Source organism: Neovison vison, chromosome 7, assembly GCF_020171115.1.
Source record: "Neovison vison isolate M4711 chromosome 7, ASM_NN_V1, whole genome shotgun sequence".
Taxonomy (NCBI): Eukaryota; Metazoa; Chordata; class Mammalia; order Carnivora; family Mustelidae; genus Neogale; species Neogale vison.
This window is the reverse complement of record NC_058097.1, coordinates 178016382-178041888: the sequence shown is the minus strand read 5'-3', so window position 1 is coordinate 178041888 and position 25507 is coordinate 178016382. Positions and strand designations below refer to the sequence as shown.

Sequence of the window (25507 nt, the reverse complement as noted above, 5' to 3'; positions counted from 1 at the left end):
AGGCAGAGAGAGAGGAAGGGAAGCAGGCTCCCCACTGAGCAGAGAGCCCAATGTGGGGCTCAATCCCAGGACCCTGGGATCATGACCTGAGCCAAAGGCAGAAGCTTTAACCTACTGAGCCACCCAGGTGCCCCGGTAAACATTTTTAAACAACAAAAAAACTGATGGTGGAAACACATGGTACAGAAGATTGAAGGCATCAATATATGTCATACATGATCCTAAATTCCACATAGGCACGATCTACAAAAGACCTAGTTTTTAAAAATTACAGAAATTCTGGACACTCCTCTAATAGTATAAGTGCCATACATAATATTTCAAAGCAAGCTAATAAGTAATAAAAATGTAATTCACATTCAATTAGAACAAAAACAATGCAAATAATATAAAATTGAACTTTTGAGCAACACTAACAAAACTTTTCTTATCAAGAAATTCTCTTGTACATAGAGGAAAAATATGTACACACATAAATTATCTGAGAAATAGAAAAAATTGGTTAGAATTTGACAGGTCAATGGGAAACCGAAGATAACAGAGAACACTGTTGCTCCAAAAAAAAAAAAAAAAAAAAAAGAGTTTTAATGGTTCCAGGATTTTTTACCCCACCCTGTATTCACTCAGAAAACACGTTATTAACAGATGCAAAACTTTTTTTTTTAATAAACATATAATGTATCATTAGCCCCAGGGGTACAGGTCTGTGAATCGCCAGGTTTACACACCTCACAGCACTCACCATAGCACATACCCTTCACAATATACATAATCCTACCACCCTCTCCCTACCCACCTCCCCCTGGCAACCCTTAGTTTGTTTCATGAGATTAAGAGTCTCTTATGGTTTGTCTCCCTTCCTTCCTACCCCCCAAACCCCCACGTTGCATCTCCACTTTCTCATATCAGTGACATCATATGATAGTTGTCTTTCTCCGATTGACTTATTTCACTAAGCATAATATCCTCTAGTTCCATCCATGTCATTGCAAATGGCAAGATTTCGGATTTTTTGATGGCTGCATAGTATTCTAATATATATATATATACCACATCTTCTTTATCCATTCATCTGTTGATGGACATCTAGGTTCTTTCCATAGTTTGGCTATTGTAGACATTGCTGCTGCTATAAACATTCGGGTGCATGTGCCCCTTCGGATCACTATGTTTATATCTTTAGGGTAAATACCCAGTAGTGTAATTGCTGGGTCATAAGGTAGCTCTATTTTCAACTTTTTGAGGAGCCTCCATGCTGTTTTCCAGAGTGGTTGCACCAGCTTGCATTCCCACCAACAGTATAAGAGGGTTCCCCTTTTACCACATCCTCACCAGCATCTGCCATTTCCGACTTATTAATTTTAGCCATTCTGACTGGTGTGAGGTGGTATCTCATTGTGGTTTTGATTTGTATTTCCCTGATGATGAGGGATGTGGAGCACTTTTTCATGTGTTTGTTGACCATCTGGATGTCTTCTTTGCAGAAATGTCTGTTCATGTCCTCTGCCCATTTCTTGATTGGATTCTTTGTTTTTTGGGTGTTGAGTTTGCTAAACTCTTTATAGATTTTGGATACTAGCCCTTTATCTGATATGTCATTTGCAAATATCTTCTCCCATTCTGTCAGTTGTCTTTTGGTTTTGTTAACTGTTTCCTTTGCTGTGCAAAAGCTTTTCATCTTGATGAAGTCCCAATAGTTCATTTTTGCCCTTGCAACCCTTGCCTTTGGTGATGTTCCTAGGAAGAAGCTGCTGTGGCTGAGGTTGAAGAGGTTGCTGCCTGTGTTCTCCTCAAGGATTTTGATGGATTCCTTTCTCACCTTGAGGTTCTTCATCCATTTTGAGTCTATTTTTGTGTGTGGTATAAGAAAATGGTCCAATTTCATTCTTGTGCATGTGGCTGTCCAATTTTCCCAACACCATTTATTGAAGAGGCTGTCTTTTTTCCATTGGACATTCTTTCCTGCTTTGTCGAAGATTAGTTGACCATAGAGTTGAGGGTCTATTTCTGGGCTCTCTATTCTGTTCCATTGATCTATGTGTCTGTTTTTGTGCCAGTACCATGCTTTCTTGATGATGACAGCTTTGCAATAGAGCTTGAAGTCCGGAATTGTGATGCCACCAACTTTGGCTTTCTTTTTCAATATTCCTTTGGCTATTCGAGGTCTTTTCTGGTTTCATATAAATTTTAGGATTATTTGTTCCATTTCTTTTTTTTTTTTTTTTAAAGATTTTTATTTATTTATTTGACAGAGAGATTACAAGGAGGCAGAGAGGCAGGCAGAGAGAGAGGAGGAAGCAGGCTCCCTGCTGAGCAGAGACCCTGATGTGGGACTTGATCCCAGGATCCCGAGATCATGACCCGAGCCGAAGGCAGCGGCTTAACCCACTGAGCCACCCAGGCCCATTTCTTTGAGAAAAATGGATGGTATTTTGATAGGAATTGCATTAAATGTGTAGATTGCTTTAGGTAGCATAGACATTTTCACAATATTTGTTCTTCCAATCCATGATCATGGAACATTTTTCCATTTCTTTGTGTCTTCCTCAATTTGTTTCATGAGTACTTTATAGTTTTCTGAGTATAGATTCTTTGCCTCTTTGGTTAGGTTTATTTGTAGGTATCTTATGGTTTTGGGTGCAATTGTAAATGGGATTGACTCCTTGATTTCTCTTTCTTCAGTCTTGTTGTTGGTGTATCAAACACAACTGATTTCTGTGCATTGATTTTAAATATTATTTATTTATTTGAAAGAGAGAGAGAGAGAGAACGAATGAGAGCGAGCACAAGCAGGTAGAAGAACATAGGGAGAGGGAGAAGCAGACTACCCACTGAGTGGAGAACCCAATGTGGGGCTCGATCCCAGGACCCTGGGATCATGACCTGAGCCAAAGGCAGATGCTTAACCGACTGAGCCACCCAGGTGTCCCACTGTGCATTGATTTTATATCCTGACAGTTTACTGAATTCCTGTACAAGATCTAGCAGTTTTGGAGTGGAGTCTTTTGGGTTTCCCACATAGAGTATCATATCATCTGCGAAGAGTGATAGTTTGACTTCTTTGCTGATTTGGATGCCTTTAATTTCTTTTTGTTGTCTGATTGCTGAGGTTAGGACTTCTAGTACTATGTTGAATAGCAGTGGTGATAATGGACATCCCTGCCATGTTCCTGACTTTAGCAAAAAAGCTTTCAGTTTTCCTCCATTGAGAATGATATTTGTGGTGGGTTTTTCATAGATGGCTTTGATAATATTGAGGTATGTACCCTCTATCCCTACACTTTGAAGTGTTTTGATCAGGAAGGGATGCTGTACTTTGTCAAATGCTTTTTCAGCATCTATTGAGAGTATCATATGGTTCTTGTTCTTTCTTTTATTAATGTATTGTATCACATTGATTGATTTGCGGATGTTGAACCAACCTTGCAGCCCTGGAATAAATCCCACTTGGTCGTGGTGAATAATCCTTTTAATGTACTGTTGGATCCTATCGGCTAGTATTTTGGTGAGAATTTTCACATCTGTGTTCATTAAGGATATTGGTCTGTAATTCTCTTTTTTGATAGCATCCGTGTCTGGTTTTGGGATCAAGGTGATGCTGGCCTCATAAATTGAGTTTGGAAGTTTTCCTTCCATTTCTATTTTTTGGAACAGTTTCAGGAGAATAGGAATTAATTCTTCTTTAAATGTTCTCCGGGGAAGCCGTCTGGCCCTGGGCTTTTCTTTGTTTGGAGATTTTTTTTTTTTTTTAAAGATTTTATTTATTTATTTGACAGACAGAGATCACAAGCAGGCAGAGAGGCAGGCAGAGAGAGAAGAGGAAGCAGGCTCCCTCTGAGCAGAGAGCCCTATGTGGGGCTTGATCCCAGGACCCTGGGATCATGACCTGAGCCGAAAGCAGAGGCTTTAACCCACTGAGCCACCCAGGCGCCCCTGTTTGGAGATTTTTGATGACTGTTTCAATCTGGTTATTGGTCTGTTCAGGTTTTCTATTTCTTCCTGGTTCAGTTGTGGTAGTTTATACATCTCGAGGAATGCATCCATTTCTTACAGATTGTCAAATTTGTTGGCATAGAGTTGTTCATATTATGTTCTTATAATTGTTTGTATTTCTTTGGTGTTGGTTGTGATCTCTCCTCTTTCATTCATGATTTTATTTATTTGGGTTCTTTCTCTTTTCTTTTTGATAAGTCTGGCCAGGGTTTATCAATCTTAATCATTCTTTCAAAGAACCAGCTCCTAGTTTTGTTGATTTGTTCTATTTTTTTTTTTTGTTTCTATTTCATTGATATCTGCTCTGATCTTTATCATTTCTCTTCTCCTACTGGGTTTAGGCTTTCTTTCTTGTTCTTTCTCTAGCTCCTTCAGGTGTAGGGTTAGGTTGTGTATTTGAGACCTTTCTTGTTTCTTGAGAAAGGCTTGTACCGCTATATATTTTCCTCTCAGGACTGCCTTTGAACAGACGCAAAACTTTGACACAGTTTGTGCTCTCTTTGAATTTTTTTTTTTTTTTTGCTTAGAAAAAAAAAAGAATATTCTGTATAGAATTATATACTTTACTGAAAGTATAACCTTATAAATGTGTATTTGTCTTTTTTTCCATTTCAATTCCCTTTTCATACCCATATTCCATTATCTCCTGATTATAATGGAGGGGTTATAATGATCTAATTAAATACAAAGTTTATATCAAAATAAATCTAATGGTTAACACTAATCAGTTGCTTGGGGGAAGAAGTGCAAACAAAACAAAACAAAAAAAAACAACCACTACCAAAGTTACAACAGGAATGCAAAATGGTGAATGAGACAGAAATAAATACATGCCAATAATTTTATATTCGGGTAGTTTTCTTTCAATCATCATAAGCATTTACCAGTCATGGAACTAACTAAGTTATATTAGTCTCAGATGTATAACATGTTGATTCAACAATTCTATACGTTACTCACTGCTCACTGATAAGTGTAGTCACCATCTGTCACAATGTTATTAAATATTACTGATTATATTTCCTATGCTGTACTTTTCATCCTTATGACTTATTTATTTTATAACTAGAAGTATATCCCTTTTAATCTTTTTTATCTATCTCACTCCTCCCCTACACCCTTGTCCCCTCCGGCAACCATGAATTTGTTCTCTGCATTTAAGAGTCTGTTTCTTAGATTCTACCTGGAAGTGAAATAATATGATATTTTTTTTCTCTGTCTGACTTATTTCATTACACTAGGTCCATCCATGTTGTCATAAATGGTAAGATATCATTTTTTTTATGGCTGAGTAATATTCCACTATAAATATACTGCATCTTCTGTAACCATCTGTTGACACCTGTGTTGCACTTATGTCTTGGCTTTTATAAACAATGCTGTAAAAAACACAGAGGTGCATATATCTTTTCAACTGTATCTAGTGTTTTCATTTTCCTGGGTAAATACCCAGTAGTGGAATTACTAGATCATTTAGTATTTCTATTTTTCATTTTTTGAGAACCTCTATACTCTTTTCCACAATGACTACACTAATTTATACTCTCACCAACAGTGCACGAGGTCCCTTTTACTCCACAGCCTTGCTAATACCTGTTATTTCTTGTCCTTTTGATACTGGCCATTAAGACAAGTATAAGGTGATACCTTGTTGCAGTTTAGATTTGCATTTCCCTGATGATTAATGATGCCAAGCTTCTTTTCATGTGTCCGCTGGCCCTCTGTATGTCCTTGGGAAAAATGCCTATTCAACCCCTCTGCCCGGTTTTAAATTCTATTGTTCAGTGTTGAGTTGTATAATCTCTATATATTTTGGATATCAACTCCTTATTGAAGGTATCATTTGCAAACATCTCCCATTTGGTAGGTTGCTTCTTTGTTTTGTTGATGGTTTCCTTTGCTGTGCAGCAGTTTTTTGGTGTAGTCCCATATCATACTTTCCTTTGTATAAAGTATTATGAGCTACGTTGGATGGTTCTACAAATACCAGTGACTTCACAGTCTTAATGATGAATTCTGGATTAATTCAAGTTAGAGCAACAGTTCTACACTAAGCGATGGCCTATAACAAATCTAGGCTACTGCTGGGAGAAAGGGGTTGTCATAGGTTCTAAAGTTAGCTTTACAATTAGGCTCTTATGAGTCAGTGGTAGTAAACAAGTACAAGGAATATTTCAAATTATGATTCAATGAGATACATCCTGTCTTTTTTTTTTTTTTTTAAGATTTCATTTATTTATTTGACAGAGCAAGAGGTCACATGCAGAAGGAGCTGTAGGGGGAGAGGGAGAAGCAGGCTCCCTGCTGAGCAGGGAACCTGATGCAGGGCTCAGTCCCAGGACCCTGAGACCATGACCTGAGCTAAAGGCAGACACGCCAGCGACTGAGCCATCCAGGCCCCCCGAGGGAACAGTTTCAACACTCTACATAGTTCTTCCCCATCATAATGGTTATTAAGAGAAAAATTTTTAACCGACTGAGCCACTCAGATGCCCCAACACATCCTGTCTTTTTTTCCTTGTCTTTTTTTTTTTTTTTTAAGTTTATTTACTTAAGTAACCTGTACATCCAATGTGGGGCTTGAACTTATGACCATGAGTTCAAGAGCCACATACTCCTCCAACTGGGCCAGTCAGGTGCTCTTGTCTATATTTCTATTCATCCTAAGAAATACATGTATGTGAGAATACATATACATACATGATGAACCTCAATACATTTACATATGTATGACAGTCATAAATATCTCATATAGACCTAGAATTAAATAACAAGATCCTTGTTCTTCATCATTTGAGATAGCATAATTCTGAGATGGGCCTGGAAAAGTGTGCTTGCTCCTTCTAAACCTAGCTCTCACCAACATGTTAGATTTAGGGCAAGTTATCCTTCTATGCCTCAGTCTGATTGCTACAAAGTGAGAAAAGTAGAGTTCGTCTTGACCAAAATTTTTTTTTTTTTTTAAGATTTTATTTATTTACTTGAAAGAGAGAACAGAGCCAGAGAGAGAGCAGGGATCAGGGTGGGGGTTGGGAAGGGAGAGGAAGTATCAGAGTCTCCACTGAGCCGGGATCCTGAAGTGGAGCTTCATCCCAGGACCTGGGATCATGACCTCAGCCAAACGTAGATGCTTAACTACCTGAGCCAGCCAGGCACCCCTGCCTCTGACCTTTTAAAGAGAAAATAAGGGCAGAGTGCAAAGTTACATGAGAAAATAATCCTTAGGAAAGTCAAGGTATAACTAATGGTAAATTAAAAAAAGAAAAAGAAACCAAAGTTGGGCTTGAACTATGACCTCAAGATCAAGAGCTGTATGCTCCATCAACAGAGCCAGCCAGGTGTCCCACAGTGGTAAAATTTTTATAGGTAACGTAGGTGGCTTTAAAAATACTCCTTTTCCTGGGGCACCTGGCTGGCTCAGTCAGTGGAACACGTGACTCATGATCTCAAGGTTTTGAATTCAAGCTCCATGTTTAAATAGCTTGAAAAAAATAAAAAGACTACTTTTCCTAATTATATCTAAATGTTGCTAGATGATTTCTTTGTGATAAGCAACTGAAGAGACCCCAAAATCTAGAAGGATAAAGTGTTTGGCAGTCTGTAAGGATTAAGGTCTTGCTTATATCTGCCTTAAGATCATGATGTCTTAAAAGAGAGACATGAACACTCATATATACATTGTAACAATTTAGACTTTCTAAACATTTAATTGGAAGGAATTACCAAATACATGTGGGTTTTAATCTCACTTCTGTAAAAATTATAAAACAAATACAATTTTAAAAATGGTCTTAAATAATAGGAAAATGCAATGTCTAGCAAAACAACAAGAACAGAATATTCAATTTTATTTCTCAGGAGTATAGTATATATTTGAGTTCCTGCAAAGAGAAAACAATTCACATCTACATCCACACCCACTCACATAAATGTGTGCAAACACACTCACTCCAGAAATTTATAGCTTATATTCTACTACATTCTTAAGGAAGATTGGTCATATATACAATTAGAAGAGATAGTTTAAGTTGAAATGATTACTTATGGGGTTTTAGGTCCAGACATTAAGAGGTACAAGGGGTTGCTGGAAACTTTAGTCAGTATTATTTTAATAGCAGATGAGTAAATTAATTTTTCTAGGTTCTTGAACTATTATTTATTAACTCCAACACATTTTCAAGATAAATAATTATATGTAGTTATATACAGATAATTTAGCCATGAAAATGGATGTGCATACTCGTCAGTACCATGGGCAGTTTTAATCAAGTTCTAGTGACTCCTAGATTTGAAGCCTATAGATTTGATAGTATAACAACCTTTGCAAATCCTTGTCACTGTAACTCTGTACCCTCTGAAGAACTAACTCCCTAGCAAGTGACTTTTTAATCCACTCCCATAAAAAAACATGCCTGGCAGCAACTGTTAACAACTGAAACCTACACAAAATGGTGAATGCTATGCAATAATTTAAAATGCAAAACGAAGTGATTATACGGAGGCCACCATTTTGTATCGAAGTGTCTGGTTTTATGATGTATTTCCAACCAAAAAGAAATCCTATTAATAAAGAGTGGATCCAATATTCTGGCTTCAGATAATCTAATGATTGGAAATTCTTTTCTTTATAGTCAACACAAGAAATCTACAACCTTTATCTGTACAAAAGATAGTTCACGAGTTCTAGCGATGACATCCATAACACAGACTTTCTGAATCATGAAAATAAACCAAAAAAGTGCTCTCTTCTTTACTGCAAGGAGATGGAGTCCAAGTTTCTTATCAAACTGGTAATGATAAGATTCTCATCGAGCTGATAATGATCAAGTTCAGGTCCGAGATGACGACAGAACTGCTGTGGCGTCCTACACAGGTGCTTTATTCTTCCTTGGCTCCTTGCAGTTTGTCATTAAGGGCTGAAGTCTCTTCATGTCTCTTTGGTCCAGGGAAAAACGAACCATTCAAATAACAGGAATCTCCTACACAACCATGGCGGGCTTAGTGAGATGGGAGCGACATAGACTTTTTAAACACTCGAAACCCTCTTGTTGGACCAGGATATGGTGGTGGTGGGGAAACATTGTGTTTTCTGGTCAGTGCCACTGCCTGTTCATAAGAAGGTAATCCTGAGTCCTCCATTGTGGGGGGTGACAGAGTCAAGGCAGCCTCCTCGGGTCTTCTGAAAATGATGGAGGGAGTGTGCCTGCCCGTTCTTACGTAGGCGGCTGAAGAACTAAACAGAGAGACAGCATTTAGGTCCAGAAAGGCAGCATTTTTAAGTTAAAATGGCCATTTTAGAAAACCCAACGATTTTGATAAAAGTTAAACCAATTTATTTGTTTTATATACTTATTTTTTTAAAGTTTTTATTTATTTGAGAGAGAGAGAGAGAACCAGCAGGGCAGAGGGAGAGGGAGAAGCAGACTCCCAGCAGAGCAGGGAGCTTGACTCGGGGCTCCATTGTAGAACCCTGGGATTGTGACCTGAGCCGAAGGCAGACGCTTAACGAACTGAGCCACCCAGGTGCCCCTGAACCCAATTTATTAATATAACAACAGTTTTATTTTATCCATTACCTCTGAAATAGTCTTGGTATAGAGGAAAGATTGAGAGCTTTGGAGTCAGACATGGATATGAAAGTGTATTTCATTTCATAGTTTTGTGACCAAAGGCAAGTTATCTGTCTCCCTTGAAGTAAAATGGGGACAATGATAGCTACCTCAACAGAGTTGTTTTGTGTGGATTCAGAAAAATGTCGTACGAAAAGCATCTAAGCAGTGCCTGGAACACTGTAACAAGGACTCAAAGCATGCTAATTCCCTTTCCTCCCACTCCTAAATGAGAACTTTCTCAAAATAATGGTGTGAAACTAAATCCTTTTTTGTTGAAAGGCAGCATTACTCCAAGCCAAGGAGACTGAGTCGCAGATATAATCACGACAGGGGATGCCTCTCTCTCTCCTCTGCAGTCCTGATGCCTGGTCCATCCCTCCTAAACAGTATTTCTCTCGTGTCCCTTTTCTCTGCAAAAGCCTAGCCTGCAGCCTACTTTCCACTGAGTCAAGTTTAACTCCCATGCCTCCTTTTTAAAATCTCCCTCATTCTAGTCTCACCTTATTTTTCACAGCTCTCTGCTCTTGCAAGGTTCCCTCTTTACCCTCCTCTATATATGCAATGAATTCTCTGTCCTTTCTTTCTCAGATTATTGTCTTTTCCCCACTCCACTGATCCAAGGCCAATAATTAAAAAAAATATATATATGGCCTAGTTCAAGTCCCACCGTTTTCACAAAACTCTGTCAGCTACATTAGCCAATGAAAATTGAAATGCAATAAGGGGTCTGGTGTTTTGAGCCTGTGTTTTCCCTTCTCACTATTGAATTATGAATCATAACTTATACATTAGTAATTCGATCTGTTTAGACTTTAAAGTTGGCTGTCTGTGAAGCACTTATGCATCGATTAAGTTCCTAGAACTATGGCTAATTAAGATAATGAAAATTCATAGGTAATCCCCAACTTCTCATTAATATTTACAATATTCTTCCTGGCAAGAGACAGTTAAGCAGACTCAAAATACTGTAAACTTCCCAAACTAAGGCAGTCCATTTGCACCTTAGAACACCTAAGGCCCATTTGCACCTCTCTTCTTGGAGGTAATCATGAGGTATAAAACTGGAAGAAAGGAAGAGAGGGTGACTGCAGAGAGAGAGAAATGAAGAAGATCTGTGTAAATCTAGGAACTGAATAGTCAGCCCGTCAATAGTTGGGGGGTGACTGAGAGCATCCCTCAAAAGTTTACTTAGAGGGGTCAACACAATTCCTCCTCTGTCAGAATCTGGAACAGATCCCTGGTAGTCTAGTCACTTGCCACATTCATTTACTTATGACAAAAAGTTCTATTTATTTGCTTGTATGGAACAGGAGAGACAAATTGTAGTTGAACCAATAAACTCTTCCATGTCAACTTCCAAATGTAAGATATAGAAACAATACCATAATTACATCAAAATTGTTAAATAATCTCCATGGTGATTTCTTACACACATCTTAAATGATTGATAACAGAAAGTATGCACTAATAACAACTCAGATAAACAAACATCATAGTATGCCTATTTCCCTCCATAACATATAGGAACAAAGAAATGAAAAGATCTTGTTTTCCATTTCTTGGCATGTTTTGACAGAGGAATGAGACAAATTTTTCTGACAATGATCTTATTTTTTACTCTTTTCTTCTCAAATATTTCCTCACCCTTCCCCCACCTCCAGACTTGCAAAATACAAAAAGAGAACGAAAAACTCTGCTGGAAGAACTTGGGATAATAGATGAAAAGTATTAGTAAGTGTTAAAAGTTAATCCCAAAATAAGAGAATGTCTTATAAACCTAGTGTTTAACATCCCCTAAAATCAAAGATTGCTCTGAGGATCACATTGAGACAATAGATGTAAAAATGATCTGTGATTTGTATAGCATTATGCTGTACCAACATTAAGTATAACTAATCTTGCTTTTAAAATAAGAGATATTTAGGGGTGCCTGGGTGGCTCAGTCAGTTAAGTGTCCCACTCTTGGTTTGGACTCAGGTCATGATCTCAGGGTCATGAGATCAACCCCTGCATCAGTCTCTGCACTCAGCATGGAGTCTGGTTAAGATTCTCTCTCTCCCTCTCCCTGTACCCTCCCCCTAAAATAAATAAATAAAGTCTCAAAACAAAATAAGAGATATTCAGGGTTTTTAAATTTTACAATAACATGCACAGAAAACATATGTAATAGTGGCACTGCTTTGCTCCCTGTACCTTTGAATTCTGCTTCTAACCTACAGCAGGAAAGAAGCTACATTTCAGAGAAAAAAGGCCTATGGTAAGAAGATGTAGTGGTGCAGAAAAGTAGAAAAAGGAAGCAAAGCACAGACAAGAGAGAAGAAAATACCATGCATGAGGACCCTGAATGATGGCTGTGCTATCACAGACCTTGAGCCCAGTTATTAAGGTATGAGGCTATACATGAGCTTTTCTGGTGAGACTTATGAATGGGGAGGAAAAGAAATATAAAAGGCAAGAAGAGTCTTGAAGACAAATTTTGCCTGATCTTCATGAGTCTGAGGGTTTCCAGGAAGTCCTGGAAACCTCCCCCACTTGTAGAGAAAGCCACACTGAATAAAATTTCAAAGGTCCTAGAAAATGGAAAAGCCTTACTCATTTCCTACGTGTTAAATAAGAGAAGTTAATAAAAGTCTCTCAGCTTAAAAGATGGTGGCTTAGGAACAATTAAACAAGTTCATATTTACTTTCTCTCATTTCTCACATTTTTATAGGATTTACAGAGGTCTCTGATGAACTCCTTTGTCTATGCCTACAGGTCATATTAATGCCTCATGGAACTGTTCAGGAATTTCAGTTTGGGATGAGAATTACAATTATGTTGCCCCTGTCCTCTGTCTTCTTTCTGGCATGTCTTCTTTCTGCGCTTTTGCTATGGGTACCCCTTAAGGCTCTGTCCTTTTCCATCTTTTCTTTCATCACACTCAGAGAACTTGCTTATTCTCATGGCTTCCATTTTTGTTTTTGTTTTTAAAGTAATCTTTATACACAGTGTGGGGTTTGAACTCATAACCCCGAGAGCAAGAGTCACATAATCTACTGATGAGCCAGCCAGGTGCCACATGGTTTTAGTTTTATCCTCTAATAGATGAATCTTAATTCCACGTCCACTGCCCCAAAGTCTTACCTTACCATAAAGAAAAAAATTTTTATAGTGGTAAAGTGCATATAACATTTTAACCATTTTTAAGTGTGTGACTCGGTAATATTAATTAAATTCACAATGTGGTGCCGCCATCACCTCTGTCTCTATAACCCTTTCATCACCTGGTCACAATCACGAGCTTTTCTCAGAATTTGAAAGTATAACTAGGGATATGTAGGCATCAACTTCAAATAGGCTGTTTAGCACCAGGCACTTTTTTTTTTTTGAATAAGGTTAGTTTTACACTTACTCATCTACTTACTCAGAAGATAATAGAGATGATAGAGAATAACTTTTTATTTTAATGAGGATGTTCAGTTCTATTGTCCAAACAATTAAGGCTTTTATGAATTTTTATCAAGCTTTATTAATGGGCTGTTATCTTCATGTGGCAACCATTTTATTTTATTCTTTTTTATTTAATTTAAAGTCTCAATAAAAATAGTTGGAATTTAAAAGCTAGTTACACTGTTTCTATTTGCATTGCCACATGGCTAGATCTGCTAACCCTGCTACTTAGAGTAAATGATGAGACTTTCTACCTCTGGAAACAACATGGGGACACATATCTACTTCCTCCTTGAGAAGGAAATATTAAAAAATCAACCTGACACTTGTGAATCCTCTTGTATTCTTTTGAAGGCTCTTAGGAATAGCATCATTTTGTTGTATAGGTAAGTGTTAAATTAGGCAACCAAACGACGGTCACAGACCAGAGGGGACTGGAGAGACAATGACAACTAAATGCAGTGCGGTATCTTAACCGGGTCTTGGAGCAGAAGGACGACAGGAATGGCAAAACTAGTGAAGTCTGAATAAGGTCTGGAGTTTATTTATTTATTTTTAAAGATTTTATTTATTTATTTGACAGACAGAGATCACAAGCAGGCAGAGAGGCAGGCAGGCTCCCTGCTGAGCAGAGAGCCCGATGTGGGACTCAATCCCAGAACCCTGGGATCATGACCTGAACCTAAGGCAGAGGCTTTAATCCACTGAGCCACCCAGGCGCCCCAAGGTCTGGAGTTTAGTTAATAATAATGTACCAGTGTTGCCTGGTTTGCTTTACAAATGCACTGTGGGAATATGAGATGTTCACGATGAGGGAAACTAGGTGAAGGATGGGAACACTCTGTGTGATCTTTACAACCTTCCTGTATACCTAAAATTATTCCAGAGTAAAATGTTTATTTAAAAAATAGGCAGCCATAGGGGTGCCTGGGTTGCTCAGTGAGTGAAAGCCTCTGCCTTTGGCTCAGGTCATGATCCGAGCATCATGGGATCAAGCACCGTATCAGGCTCTCTGCTCAGCAGGGAGCCTGCCTCCCCCTCTCTCTCTGCCTGCCTCTCTGCCTATTTGTGATCTCTGTGCCAAATAAATAAATTAATAAAATCTTCAAAAAAATATAGGCAGCCATTTTTATCCATTTTAAAATAACAATATAGAATGTATAATAGTGAATTCAATATTTTTATTTGGTACTTACCTGGGATATTGTTGTCTGTTACACTTGGTGATACAAAGATAGTAACCAAGTAAACCAAAAATAACCAAAAACACTCCAGCAGCAATTAATCCAGTCAGAAGGCCCATGACATCAACTTTCTCTCTGTTAGCATCTTAAGAGAAATCAATAAAATAATGTAGGTATAACAACTGAAAAGCACTGCCTATGATTTCAATAACTATAACACTGGATCTAAGCATACTATTAAGAATCTATTAATACTGTTTTCTTTAAAAAGTCTTTGTGTTAGCAATAAAAATTTGTAAATGACTCTTCCTAAAAGCCCTAGTTAATAGTTTCAATTATTTTCTTTTTTAAGATTTTATTTATTTATTTGAGAGAGTGAGAGAGAGAGCATGAGTGGGGGTATTGTAGGCAGGGGAGAGGAGGTAGAAACAGGGTCTCCTGCTGAGCAGGAAGCCCCATATGGGGCTCAATCCCAGGACCCTGGGATCATGACCTGAGCCAAAGGCATTTAACCAACTGAGCCACCCAGTTGCCCCCAAGTTTCATTTACTTTAAAGAGGTCATATTAAATAGATAGAATTCAAGACCAAACATATTCTGGGGTCCCTGGTTGTCTTAGTCAGAAGGGCATGCAATTCTTTTTTTTTTTTTTTTTTTATTGTTTTGATCTTCAGGGCATGCAACTCTTGATCTCAGGGTCACGAGTTTGAGCCCCATGATGGGTGTAAAGATACTAAAAAAATAAATAAACTTAAAAAAAAAAGACTCAACATATTCTTTTTCAACTAGGCACATTTTGGTATTAAATACAGAGATAACTATACTAAGCAACACTAGCAGAGCAATGTAATAAAGTCTTCCTCATAGCTGGGGCTCCGCCTGAGGGGAATGAAGGAAGATCTGGCAAAAAAAGACCTGACTAAAAAGCAGCTAGAGATGATAATACAGATAAAATAAAGATCTCCCCTCTATAGAACTTATTTAATTCTAACACTCTTAATTTATCCAGTAGCAGAAGTATTCCATTTACTTGTAATGGTAAAAAGGAAAAAAAAATTAAGCTTACTACTTGCAACTAATGGAGTTCTACTTTTATTCTGTGCAAGTCTTGACTTAGCTGAGTTGTTTAAAACACCTTTAAGCCTATTATCTCATTTCCCTAGTATCTCACCAAACTTGATTTTCAGTGTGTAAAGATGAATGTGGCTTCCTCCATCTTAGATAGCCCAATGTATAATTGAGAAATCATCCCAGGATTTACAAGGCATGTGTGTTGAGCAATAGCCAAACTCAAACAATGAAACTAAAATGTATTATAATAGAGAAAGGGTGGGAAGAACATTAAATTTCATCAATTCTTGCCTTACCTGATTTTGTGGTTGGTCCTTTGACCGAATATTCTTTCCAGAATGCCATCTAAGAGAAAGGTATATTTTCCAAGTTTATTTCATTGTTCTATTATCATTTCATGGGATCCCAATGACCTGGACTGGGGTGGTAAATTCTTGGCATGTGCCACAGATAGGATATTAGTTTATTCAAGCTGGAGGGCATTACTCACTCTAATTAAAGCATTGCCACCTACCGCTGTTTCTTCTGACTCTGGAATTGGTCAGGGGATGACTGCCCATGCTAGCTCTCTACTACTGTCCCCCCTCTCCCTTTACCTGCTCAGAGTCCCTGTTCAGAGTCCCCACAGGCATCCCCCAAAACTATCACATTAGTCGGTGACAGCACCAAAGGCGGGGGCTGAAGGAGTGGACCTATTACCAAGTTTGGAAAGGAGTCTGAATTTCTCTGTGCTCAGTGTGCCCTGGGTTTGCCAGGAGATTTTATTGAAAGGGGTTGATTTGGGGAAAGACATCCCTAGATTCTTTCAGTGTCATCTGAGAGAATGAGGCAGATTGTAAGGAACCATAATAAAAATCATAAAATGAGTTTTAAAAAAAAGAATAAAATTTCAACTGGCACAACAACACAGTATAGACTTTGTTTTTCCTCTCCAGAAGATGTGGCAGATATTAGCAGAGATTGAGGGCCTGGGTACAATATTGGGAGAAAAAAGAACTAAGTTCCATTAATATCTGCATTTGAAGAATACCTAGGGTTCCTTGTTCTTATTGACCAAAGAGTACAGTGGAATTTTTGAGGAAGGGGAAAAGGTGCTGTGCTTATTTAATTTATAAAAGTAAAGAATCTGAGTCACTTAACATTCTTTAAAAATATGCCAGATTATAACAGGGACCATGCTGTTTGTTTGTTTTATACTGTTCCAAGATTAATGGACAGATTAATTATATTTCAAAGGAGAACTTCTAAAAGCTTCTCCCTTAAATTACATAGCTAGACCAAACAATAAACTCCTGAATGCAGAGACTAGATATATAATTTATATCCTCAGTCTCTGGCAGAGCACTTGGCACATACTAAATTGTTAATAAATACAGTAATCAGAAAAGGTAAGGTCACTGGTAGGAAAAATTGCTCTGAGTCTAGAATGATTGAAGCCTGAGTCACAGAACTAAATCAAATAATATCCTAAAATGTAATTCACTCCACTTCATGATTGTTTATAGATATAATAAACATCTACACACACAAAATCACAACACAACTGATAATTTGCCAATTGCTGTAAGTTCAATTTAATTAAGTATAAAGCCAAGTCTAAATAGGTTAATTAGCATTTTAAGGAGGTAGAAAGGTATAACAGGTATAAAATCTCAATTTTATTTAAAGCATAAAATCTCTGATGACTGAAAGTGCCATTTTCTTAAGTATGATTTAATAAATTTCCAGCCAATTAACATTGTCAGCCAAATTACCGTTTTATCTTCATCCACAAAAATTTCTCTGGCTTCTTCATAATTACAAAGTTCTTCTATGCATTCTCTTTCTAGGTCACCGGGAGTAAAGAGCTCCAAATCAAATCTATTATACAGCAGGTGTCTACGTATGAAAAGATTTGCTTCTTCTTTTGCTGTGAAGACTAATAAAGAAATAGAAAGATTTCAAAGTTGATATAAATAGGACAGAACATTCCTGTTTCATCTGTGGAAAAATTGAATAATTCTTATGATGTAAAATTATACCAAACTTTTTCGGTATGGTTTAAAAATTTTTTTTTTCAAGATTTTATTTATTTACTTGAGAGAGAGAGAGACAGAGCACAAGTTGGGGCAGCACAAGCAGAGGGAGAAGCTGACTCCTGGCTGAGTGGGGAGCAGGCTACGGGGCTCAGCCCAGGACCCCTGAGATCATGACTTGAGCTGAAGGCAGCTGCTTAATGGACTGAGCCACCCAGGTGTCCCTGTATGATTTTAAATTCTGACAAAAAGAAATGGCAGCAGTAAAAATAATGTTAAATATGAAATACAAATATTAACATAAGCCCAGAAAACACTTGAGTTGGTTATGTCCAAAATTATTTGCATAAATGAAAATTATTTAAATATCACTCTTCCCTCTAGACAATTACATTTTCAAGAAATGACAGGTCAGACTCTTCTACTTTTAAAGGGATGGCTCTCCATTATCTTGACTGAGAAAAAGATGGACAGAGTATTGTACTAAAAGCTTACAAAATTTTAAACTTCTAAGTTAATAGAATTATAAGGCAATTATAAGGTTAATTAGCAGACATTCAGACATTCCTAAACAAGTAGCTGGCTCTTTCTCCCCATCCGCCAAAGATGGGCCTACAGTGTTTCATAAGATTCCCTCTACCTGATGAACCATGAGAGACAATGGACTCTGAAAAACAATCTGAGGGGTTTGAAGTGGCGGGGGGGTGGGAGGTTGGGGTACCAGGTGGTGGGTATTATAGAGGGCACAGCTTGCATGGAGCACTGGGTGTGGTGAAAAAATAATGAATACTGTTTTTCTGAAAATAAATAAATTGGGAAAAAAAGGGGGAAAAATAAATAAATACATTTGTAAGTGAAAAAAAAATACCCACATAAATAAATAAATTTTAAAAATAAAAATAAATAAATAAATAAATACATAAATACAATCTTACCAAAAAAAAAAAAAGATTCCCTCTACCTTTTCTGGGAAGGTAAATGGTAAACATGACAGCATTAAGCACAGGGTAACACAAAACCAAAATATCCCGCCATGGCAGCATTTTCAAAACCCACAATCTTTAAACTCATTCTGGTATCTCACAAAGAACGCTTAAGAAATCTTGCTCCAGATCACATTACCAAGACTAGAATTCAGAAACTCGCTGAAAACTGCATCAAGTGCTTAAAAGAACTTGGTGTTTCGCCCTGCTAACCATTACTATGGAAGAAGAATATATTAAGGTGGGCAACCGAGCAATAGCTCAGGACTGATGACAGAGCAGGAGCTGAAAGACTAATTCTGATTTGTGAATGACCTCTGCTTCGCCATTTATTCTTAGCCCCACGAGAACAGTCACACCTTGTCTGAGATATTTTTTTTCCATTAGTCAATCATTTTTCCAAACAGATCTGAATCTTTTTTTTTCCAATTTATTTATTTTCAGAAAAACAGTATTCATTATTTTTTCACCACACCCAGTGCTCCATGCAAGCCGTGCCCTCTATAATACCCACCACCTGGTACCCCAACCTCCCACCCACAGATCTGAATCTTATAGAGCTGTTTTGTTCAATACAGTAGCTACTAGGCACATATGGTTATTGAGCACTTGAACTATGGCTATTATGAATTGAGACATATGTCTCTAGTATGAATTCATACATATACTATGTATGAATTATACTTATGTAAGATATACACTGGATTTGGAAGACTTAATTAAAAAGTAAAATATCACAATGTTTCCTATTGCTTATATTTGGAAAGGGTATTTTATTTTATTTATTTTATTTTTTTTTAAACATTTTATTTATTTATTTGACAGAGAGAAATCACAAGTAGACAGAGAGGCAGGCAGAGAGAGAGAGAGAGAAGCAGGCTCCCTGCTGAGCAGAAAGCCCGATGCGGGACTCGATCCCAGGACCCTGAGATCATGACCTGAGCTGAAGGCAGCGGCTTAACCCACTGAGCCACCCAGGCTCCCCTGGAAAGGGTATTTTAGATATAATGTGTTAGATCAAATATATATACATATAATATTACCAATTCTTTTTACCTTTTTAAAAGGATTTATTTATTTATTTTTCGAGAGCGGGAGAAAGAGAGTGTACGCGCACAGGGTGGAGAGCAGAGGGAGATGGAAAGGTAGTCTCAAGCAGACTCTGCCGAGTGCAAGCCTGGTGTGGGGTTTGATCCCATGACCCTGAGATCAGGACCTGAGCTGAAACCAAGAGTCCGATGCTCAATGAACTGCACCACCCAGGGATCCCTCTTTTTACATTTTTAATGTGGTTATTAGAAATTTTTAAACTCATTTTGGGGTTTACATTATATTTCCGATCACTGGTGATAGCTGTTTTAAGAACAGTGTGATTAACCAGTGTGGTAAACTCTTTCTATTCTTTCTTCTCCCTTGTCTTCTTATAGATTGGATGCTACCACCAAATGGAGACAAAATGAAGAATTTTCCAAGTCACCATCACCTCTCCTTGGGGGTCTCATCATGGCCCTCTAAGGGGTCACCTTACTCCCTGCCACTCTGTTTCTAACATTGCGCTGTAGCTATACTGGCTTCCAATGCGCCTGGTTCTCTCCTGCTTTTGTTTTGTACCGGCTGTTTCCCCTGAAGAGAACTTTCTTCTTCCACCTCCTTCGGGATTTTTGTTCAATGTTACCTCGAAACCTCATCTGCACCCACCCACCTCTGGCGCCCCGTGTCCCTATTACACTCCACTTCTCTCCACAGCATGCACCAGCCTCTGGTGTGTTCTGCGTGTGTTACCACTTGCTTGTTACCACTGTTCCCCTCACTAGAAGAAAAAATTCCACTAAAGTATGCACACATGTGGTACCTGACACATATGAGGTACTCAAAAAATGATTCACTAAATGAATGAATGAACTCAACTTTTCTACATTGGGAAGAAATTCTCAGACCTAAATTCTACCAGTGAAAGCAATTCATAGGTATAGTCTGGGACTATTCAGCTTGTAGTAGGCTTAAAATACTAAACCAGTGATGGAAGTAACTCATGACCTGCCTAAGTTAGCTGTCCTTACTACATGGAATCTAATTTCAGAATGGAGAATTAGAAAGTTGCTTCTGTAAAGCTGTATCTCAGATATGGGCAGAACTTTACATTTTATTGGCTGAGAAAGTAGTGCCAAATTTCTCAAGATCCATCTTCCCTTCAAGTAGGTTATCTGAATTCTAAAAATACTCTGTGCCCTTCAGATGGGACTCAATAGAACTATTTTCAACCATAAAGTAAGAAAGAGTAAGTAAGAAAGAGAGAGAAAGTAAGTAAGAAAGAGAGAATCATAAACATTTTCATTGTTCCTGAAATGATACTTATGCCAGGTAAAGTCTTCACCCCTGAATTAAATGTGCCCTCCAGGGGCTGCTGTGTGTCACTTCCCTGACTGTGAAAGTTCTGATTCAGTCAGGGATTAACTTTAGACCTTCAGTGCTTTATTAAATTTTCCCCTGTCTCTCTTTTGATTGTAGGAGGACTATTGTCCTTTCTTTGTTACTGGGATCCCAAGAAACTCTGAATTTGTTTGTTTTCCAAAGAAGCACCCAGAACTTCCAGTGAGAAGTCCTATTCTCCCTTTGGCTCCTGCTGGAGGATACACAGACCTCAAACCTTTTGTATTTGCCTCCTCAGGTTCTCTTCCCATTTCTTTTCTTTTCTTTTTTAAGATTTTATTTATTTATTTGACAGACAGAGATCACAAGTAGGCAGAGAGGCAGGCAGAGAGAGAAGGGGGCTCCCTGCTGAACAGAGAGCCTGATGCGGGGCTTGATCCCAGGACCCTGAGATCATGACCTGAGCTGAAGGCAGAGGCTTAACCCACTGAGCCACCCAGGTGCCCCTTCTCTTCCCATTTCTATTTCTGCCGTTTTAGGCTGTCCTAAGATGCTGTCTGTGCATTCTACTCTTTCAAGCCCACCAATCCAGATATTCCATTCTCTTCCTCTCTCCTGACCCTCCATGTTTTCTAAATAAATTCCTTTTGAGTCATTTGAACTCCACCCTTGGGCTTTATCGGAGTTCAGCTGGAGGTCCCTTATTTTCCTGGTTACTTTTCATATCACCACTTACTATTGGCCTCTGTGCCATACAGCTTTCTGGAGACAGAGTGATTGCTACTTACTCTTTGCTCTTAAGCTCTCTGTTCCTACCTCTGTCACAGAGCTTACAGAGATGATCTCTTTACCTCTTGCCCCCTTATCAGATGAAGAGGTTCTCCAGGGCAGGGATTATAGTCTTTTCATTGCTCTATCTCCAGTACTTAGATTAGGGCCTAGCACGTAGTATGCGTTAATAAAGTCATTACTAACTGAACAATCAACTTTAAAAATAGATAGGATTCCTCATTTATATTTCTCATAGCTATTTCCAGGCATCTGCTGTCAAATATGATCTCTGAATTCCTTCCATAGTTTTTGATGTCCTGGAGAATGTCTTTTACGTTTGCATTATGTGTATCAGTGAATATACTCACCAGCATACTGGGGATCAGCATCTGCTCCCCCTGAGTAAGGACATTCAGTCTTATATATGAGTGGACTTACATATGTGGTGGAACTTGGGAGGTAACAAGAAGGATCTCCTTCCAAAATCTCTCCCTTGTTTCATTAGCTAGCTTATTCAATTCCCTAGAATTCTGCCATCAGCGTTTGGTTCCTTTGGGTTAAGATGTCCTATCTTAAAACACACACATATGCACACACACACACCCTCCTGGAGGGTTTAATACACCAAGCTGTATTAGTCATTAATGAGTTATCCAGGAGTATTAGTGTAACAGATCCTCTCCAAATGGAAACGAGCTGAGAGTAGATCTGATGAAAAGGATTAAGGGACAGGAATGTGCGGGGTTAGGGAAGCACAATGACCAGGCAAGGGAAGGATGCTGAAGCTAAAGCCATTTTTTGCTTCTGGTTTCTAGGTTAGACTTTTAAAATGCCGACAGCAACCAGTCTGTTAATGACTTGAAATCCACAAGGTATGAAATTCTAGGTTAGCAAGACCCGAGCCTAATCTTCCACAAGCATCTGACTTCACCCCAATAACCAGACAAGTTGATGTCAAAAAGGACCTCAGTGATCATTCCACTCCTCACCCCCATCATTTTACAGAGGAAGAAATTCAAGCACAAAGGGGTTAAGTAACTTGCCCCGGTGTCTCATAACAAGTCCAGACTAGATCCTGGATTCCCTGTCCATCTTTCCAGGAAACACAAGTAATTAGGCTCATTATAATTACCACACAGCCTCATCTAGAAAAACGGCACTCACTGCTTTTCAGAAGTTTCCATTCGGCGAACCACAAACCAGGTCTTAAATATATATTTATCAAAAGTAACTCATAGAAATAAATTTGTATAAATTGTACCTAACATAACCACAACATTGCCAAACAGACCACAAATTAAACTAGAGGAGATTTTAAGGATTCTGTGATTGATGTGGGCATGTCATTTCAAAGACTACACTTTCTCCTTTGAGATCTCTAATACCTGTCTCGACATTCCAGGGGGTTGCTCGGAGACGCGAGCCGTGCTTACCTTCCTCTCCAGCATGCCCGGACTCCTTCGAACTCCTTGTGCAATGAGGAAACGCGAGGGTAACTACGGGCAGTTGGCTGAGTAGAACCAGAAGCGTAAACATAGTCTGGTAACTGTCAAACAAACTGAAACAAACAAAATAACAAGAAAAAGTCAAAAAAGTCCCTGGCTCAGCACTTTGGAGTTCCTGGGGGGTTGAGTCACCGACTTGCCGCGCTCCAAGCAACCGCGCGACTGCGCCGGGCCCGCGGGTTTCGGTCGCCCGGCCCGACCCGCGCCCGGAAAGCCCGAGAGTGCCTAAGGGACAAATGCCGCGCCCCGGGACTCTGCCGACGGCAGAGCGGGCACCTGTGGCCGCGGGCGGTCCTCGGCCTTCCCTTCCTATCGGGCCGGGTGCGCCGAGGTGGCCCCTCCGAGTGACCCATTCCCCGCCCGAGCCAAGCCGCCGGGCCCCGCACCTGCGGCTCCGGGCGCATGTTCCAGCAGCTCCCGGGCCGGAGCCCCGTCCTTGGCTAGTCCCTGCGGCCGCCAGACCCTCCGTCTCGGCGCCCCCCAAATCTCAGGTACAGTCCTGGCCTCCCGCGTTGGGGTGGAGGAGGCGCCTGGCGTCCGCGGAGGGGCGCCGGGCCCACGCGAGGACGCGGCCGTAAGTTCCTGCGGGGCTCCCGGGATGCGGGGCGCTCAGCTGTGGGAGAGGGTGGAGGCGGCTACCTGGGGAGCACCTGGCCGCGCTCCTCCCCCCGGGGGCCGGTCTACCTGCGGCGGGCGGGCAGTCGGCAGGTGCTTCCAGAGCCGCCGCGGCTTCTGCCCTGAGCCTCGAGCGAGTCCGGCCGCCTGCGGCCAGTTCGGGCCCCGCCCTGTGCGCGGGTGGCGGGTTTCGGGCTGGTCTCCCCACCCCGCGCTGCTGGAGAATTCGGCGGGGGGTGGTGGTGGGTGTAAGCAGAGCGCCCCCCGCCCCTCATCCCGCGGGCATTTCGCTTTGGGTTTTTCACTGGGGGGGGGGGTCTGTCTTGTGGTTACCTCAGGTCAGCGGTTCTGAAAGGGTGGTTCGGGAATGGGAACAAAATATTCATCAGAGAAAATACACTTTATTAGTAAGAAGAAATGGGAAGTGACTTTAAAATTAATCGATTACATTGGTTCTCAAATTGTGGACCCCAGGGCTTGGGGTGTCTCACCAAGATCCTGTGAAGAGGTCTCCTAGGTCAAAACTAATTCCATGATGGTAATAAGACATGATTTGCCTTTTTCGCTTTCCGTGTGTCATGACTGTACAGCGGAAATTTCCAGAGGCCATTTGACATGAATGATGTCATCACTTTGCTAATAGAATGGGTATTCTGTGTTTTCTAGTATGTTCTATGGTTGTAGGCTTAAGTATCAATATGTACCTTTTTATAGAGATTAATAAAATTTTTATGTTCTCAGTAATTCTGTAATTAGCTCTTTGGTCACACCTGTCAGGATAGTGATAACCTCACTATTTTCAAATCAATAGTTATCTTGACATCTTGAACTTTTCTTTGAGTTTATGAGGAAACATAACAAAAAAGTACACCGTTTGTCTTGATTTGAGATAATATTTTGAAAATATCTTAGTATCAATATGTGACATGATAAATATCATTAGGTAGAATTCAAATAAGTAAAGGGTCTTGAGGGTCCTTGATAGCCTTTTTTTTAAAGATTTTATTTATTTATTTGACAGACAGATCACAAGTAGGCAGAGAGACAGGCAGAGAGAGGAGGAAGCAGGCTCCCTGCTGAGCAGAGAGCAGGATGCAGGGCTCCATCCCAGGACCCTGGGATCATGACCTGAGCCGAAGGCAGAAGCCCTAACCCACTGAGACACCCAGGTGCCCCCCTTGATAGCCTTTAAGAGTGTAAGGAGGTCACAAGGTAAGAGTTTGGGAATTGCTGCCTCAAGTAATGAAGGCAGCAGGTGGACAGAGGACTTGTGCCAGGTAACATTTACCTCCTTCCTTGTCCAAATGACATGTTAACATTCTTTGAAACATTCTTTGAGATTTCGTGCTTTGATCAAAGTGGCTTGGAACTTACCGGAAATCAGAGGGAACACTTTTCCCCCTTTCTAGTTTTTTTTTTTTTTTAAGCTATTATTTATTTATTTGACAGAGTTACAGCGAGAGAGGGAACACTAACAGGGGGAATGGGAGAGGGAGAAGCAGGCTTCACACTGAGCAAGGAGCCCCACAGGGGGCTTGAATCCAGGACCCTGGGATCATGACCTGAGCCGAAGGCAGCTGATTAACAACTAAGCCACCGAGGTACGCCCCCCTTCTAGTTTTTAATTCAGTTTCCACCCAATTCTTTTTTCTCCCCCTAAAGACTATTGCCTATTTTATCCTAATTATTTAGAATTGAGTTAATTCTTCCTAGGTTTTCTGCAGAAATTTTGTCTTCATTGATTCCTTCAAGATAGTGCTCTTTCTTTTTCCTTCTCCCAATTTCTTCATCCTTGCTTTCCCTGTGTCCACCTTGTCTCTAACTTGTTTTCTTTCTTTCTCTTTTTCTTTCTTTCTTTCTTTTTTTTTTTTGAGAGAGCTTATTTATTTATTTGAGTTAGAGAGTGCACAAGACAGGGAACAGAGGGAGAGGGAGAAGATGTCTCCCCACTGAGCAGG

At 39.6% G+C, this 25507-nt stretch overlaps 1 protein-coding gene across 3 annotated transcripts; it reads right to left on the bottom strand.

The window, feature by feature from the left end:
• Positions 1-7138: 7138 nt before the first annotated feature.
• Positions 7139-23682, bottom strand: PRRG4 (proline rich and Gla domain 4). Of its 3 annotated transcripts, none has more exons than XM_044260933.1 (6): positions 23619-23682; positions 22863-22987; positions 17045-17208; positions 15587-15635; positions 14232-14364; positions 7139-9226 (listed from the first exon to the last, which is right to left on the bottom strand). In XM_044260933.1, the coding sequence occupies exons 2-6, from the start codon at positions 22963-22965 to the stop codon at positions 8992-8994; spliced, it is 684 nt and encodes a 227-aa protein (XP_044116868.1). In that variant the 5' UTR covers positions 22966-22987; positions 23619-23682; the 3' UTR covers positions 7139-8991. The 3 variants fall into 3 exon arrangements, with proteins under 3 accessions (XP_044116868.1, XP_044116870.1, XP_044116869.1); XM_044260935.1 differs by lacking the exon at positions 23619-23682 and adding an exon at positions 23574-23609; XM_044260934.1 differs by lacking the exon at positions 23619-23682 and adding an exon at positions 23321-23417.
• Between the last annotated feature and the right edge of the window lie 1825 nt (positions 23683-25507).

What these genes read in the sequence shown, in the direction of transcription:
- PRRG4 (XM_044260933.1), bottom strand. Translation starts at nt 22,965, where the DNA reads ATGTTTACGCTTCTGGTTCTACTCAGCCAACTGCCCGTAGTTACCCTC. An exon ending in AGGACCAACCACAAAATCAG is followed by an intron (nt 14,365 to 15,586) that starts GTAAGGCAAGAA and finishes ATTTCTCTTAAG; the next exon opens with ATGCTAACAGAGAGAAAGTT. An exon ending in AACAGACAACAATATCCCAG is followed by an intron (nt 9,227 to 14,231) that starts GTAAGTACCAAA and finishes CTCTCTGTTTAG; the next exon opens with TTCTTCAGCCGCCTACGTAA.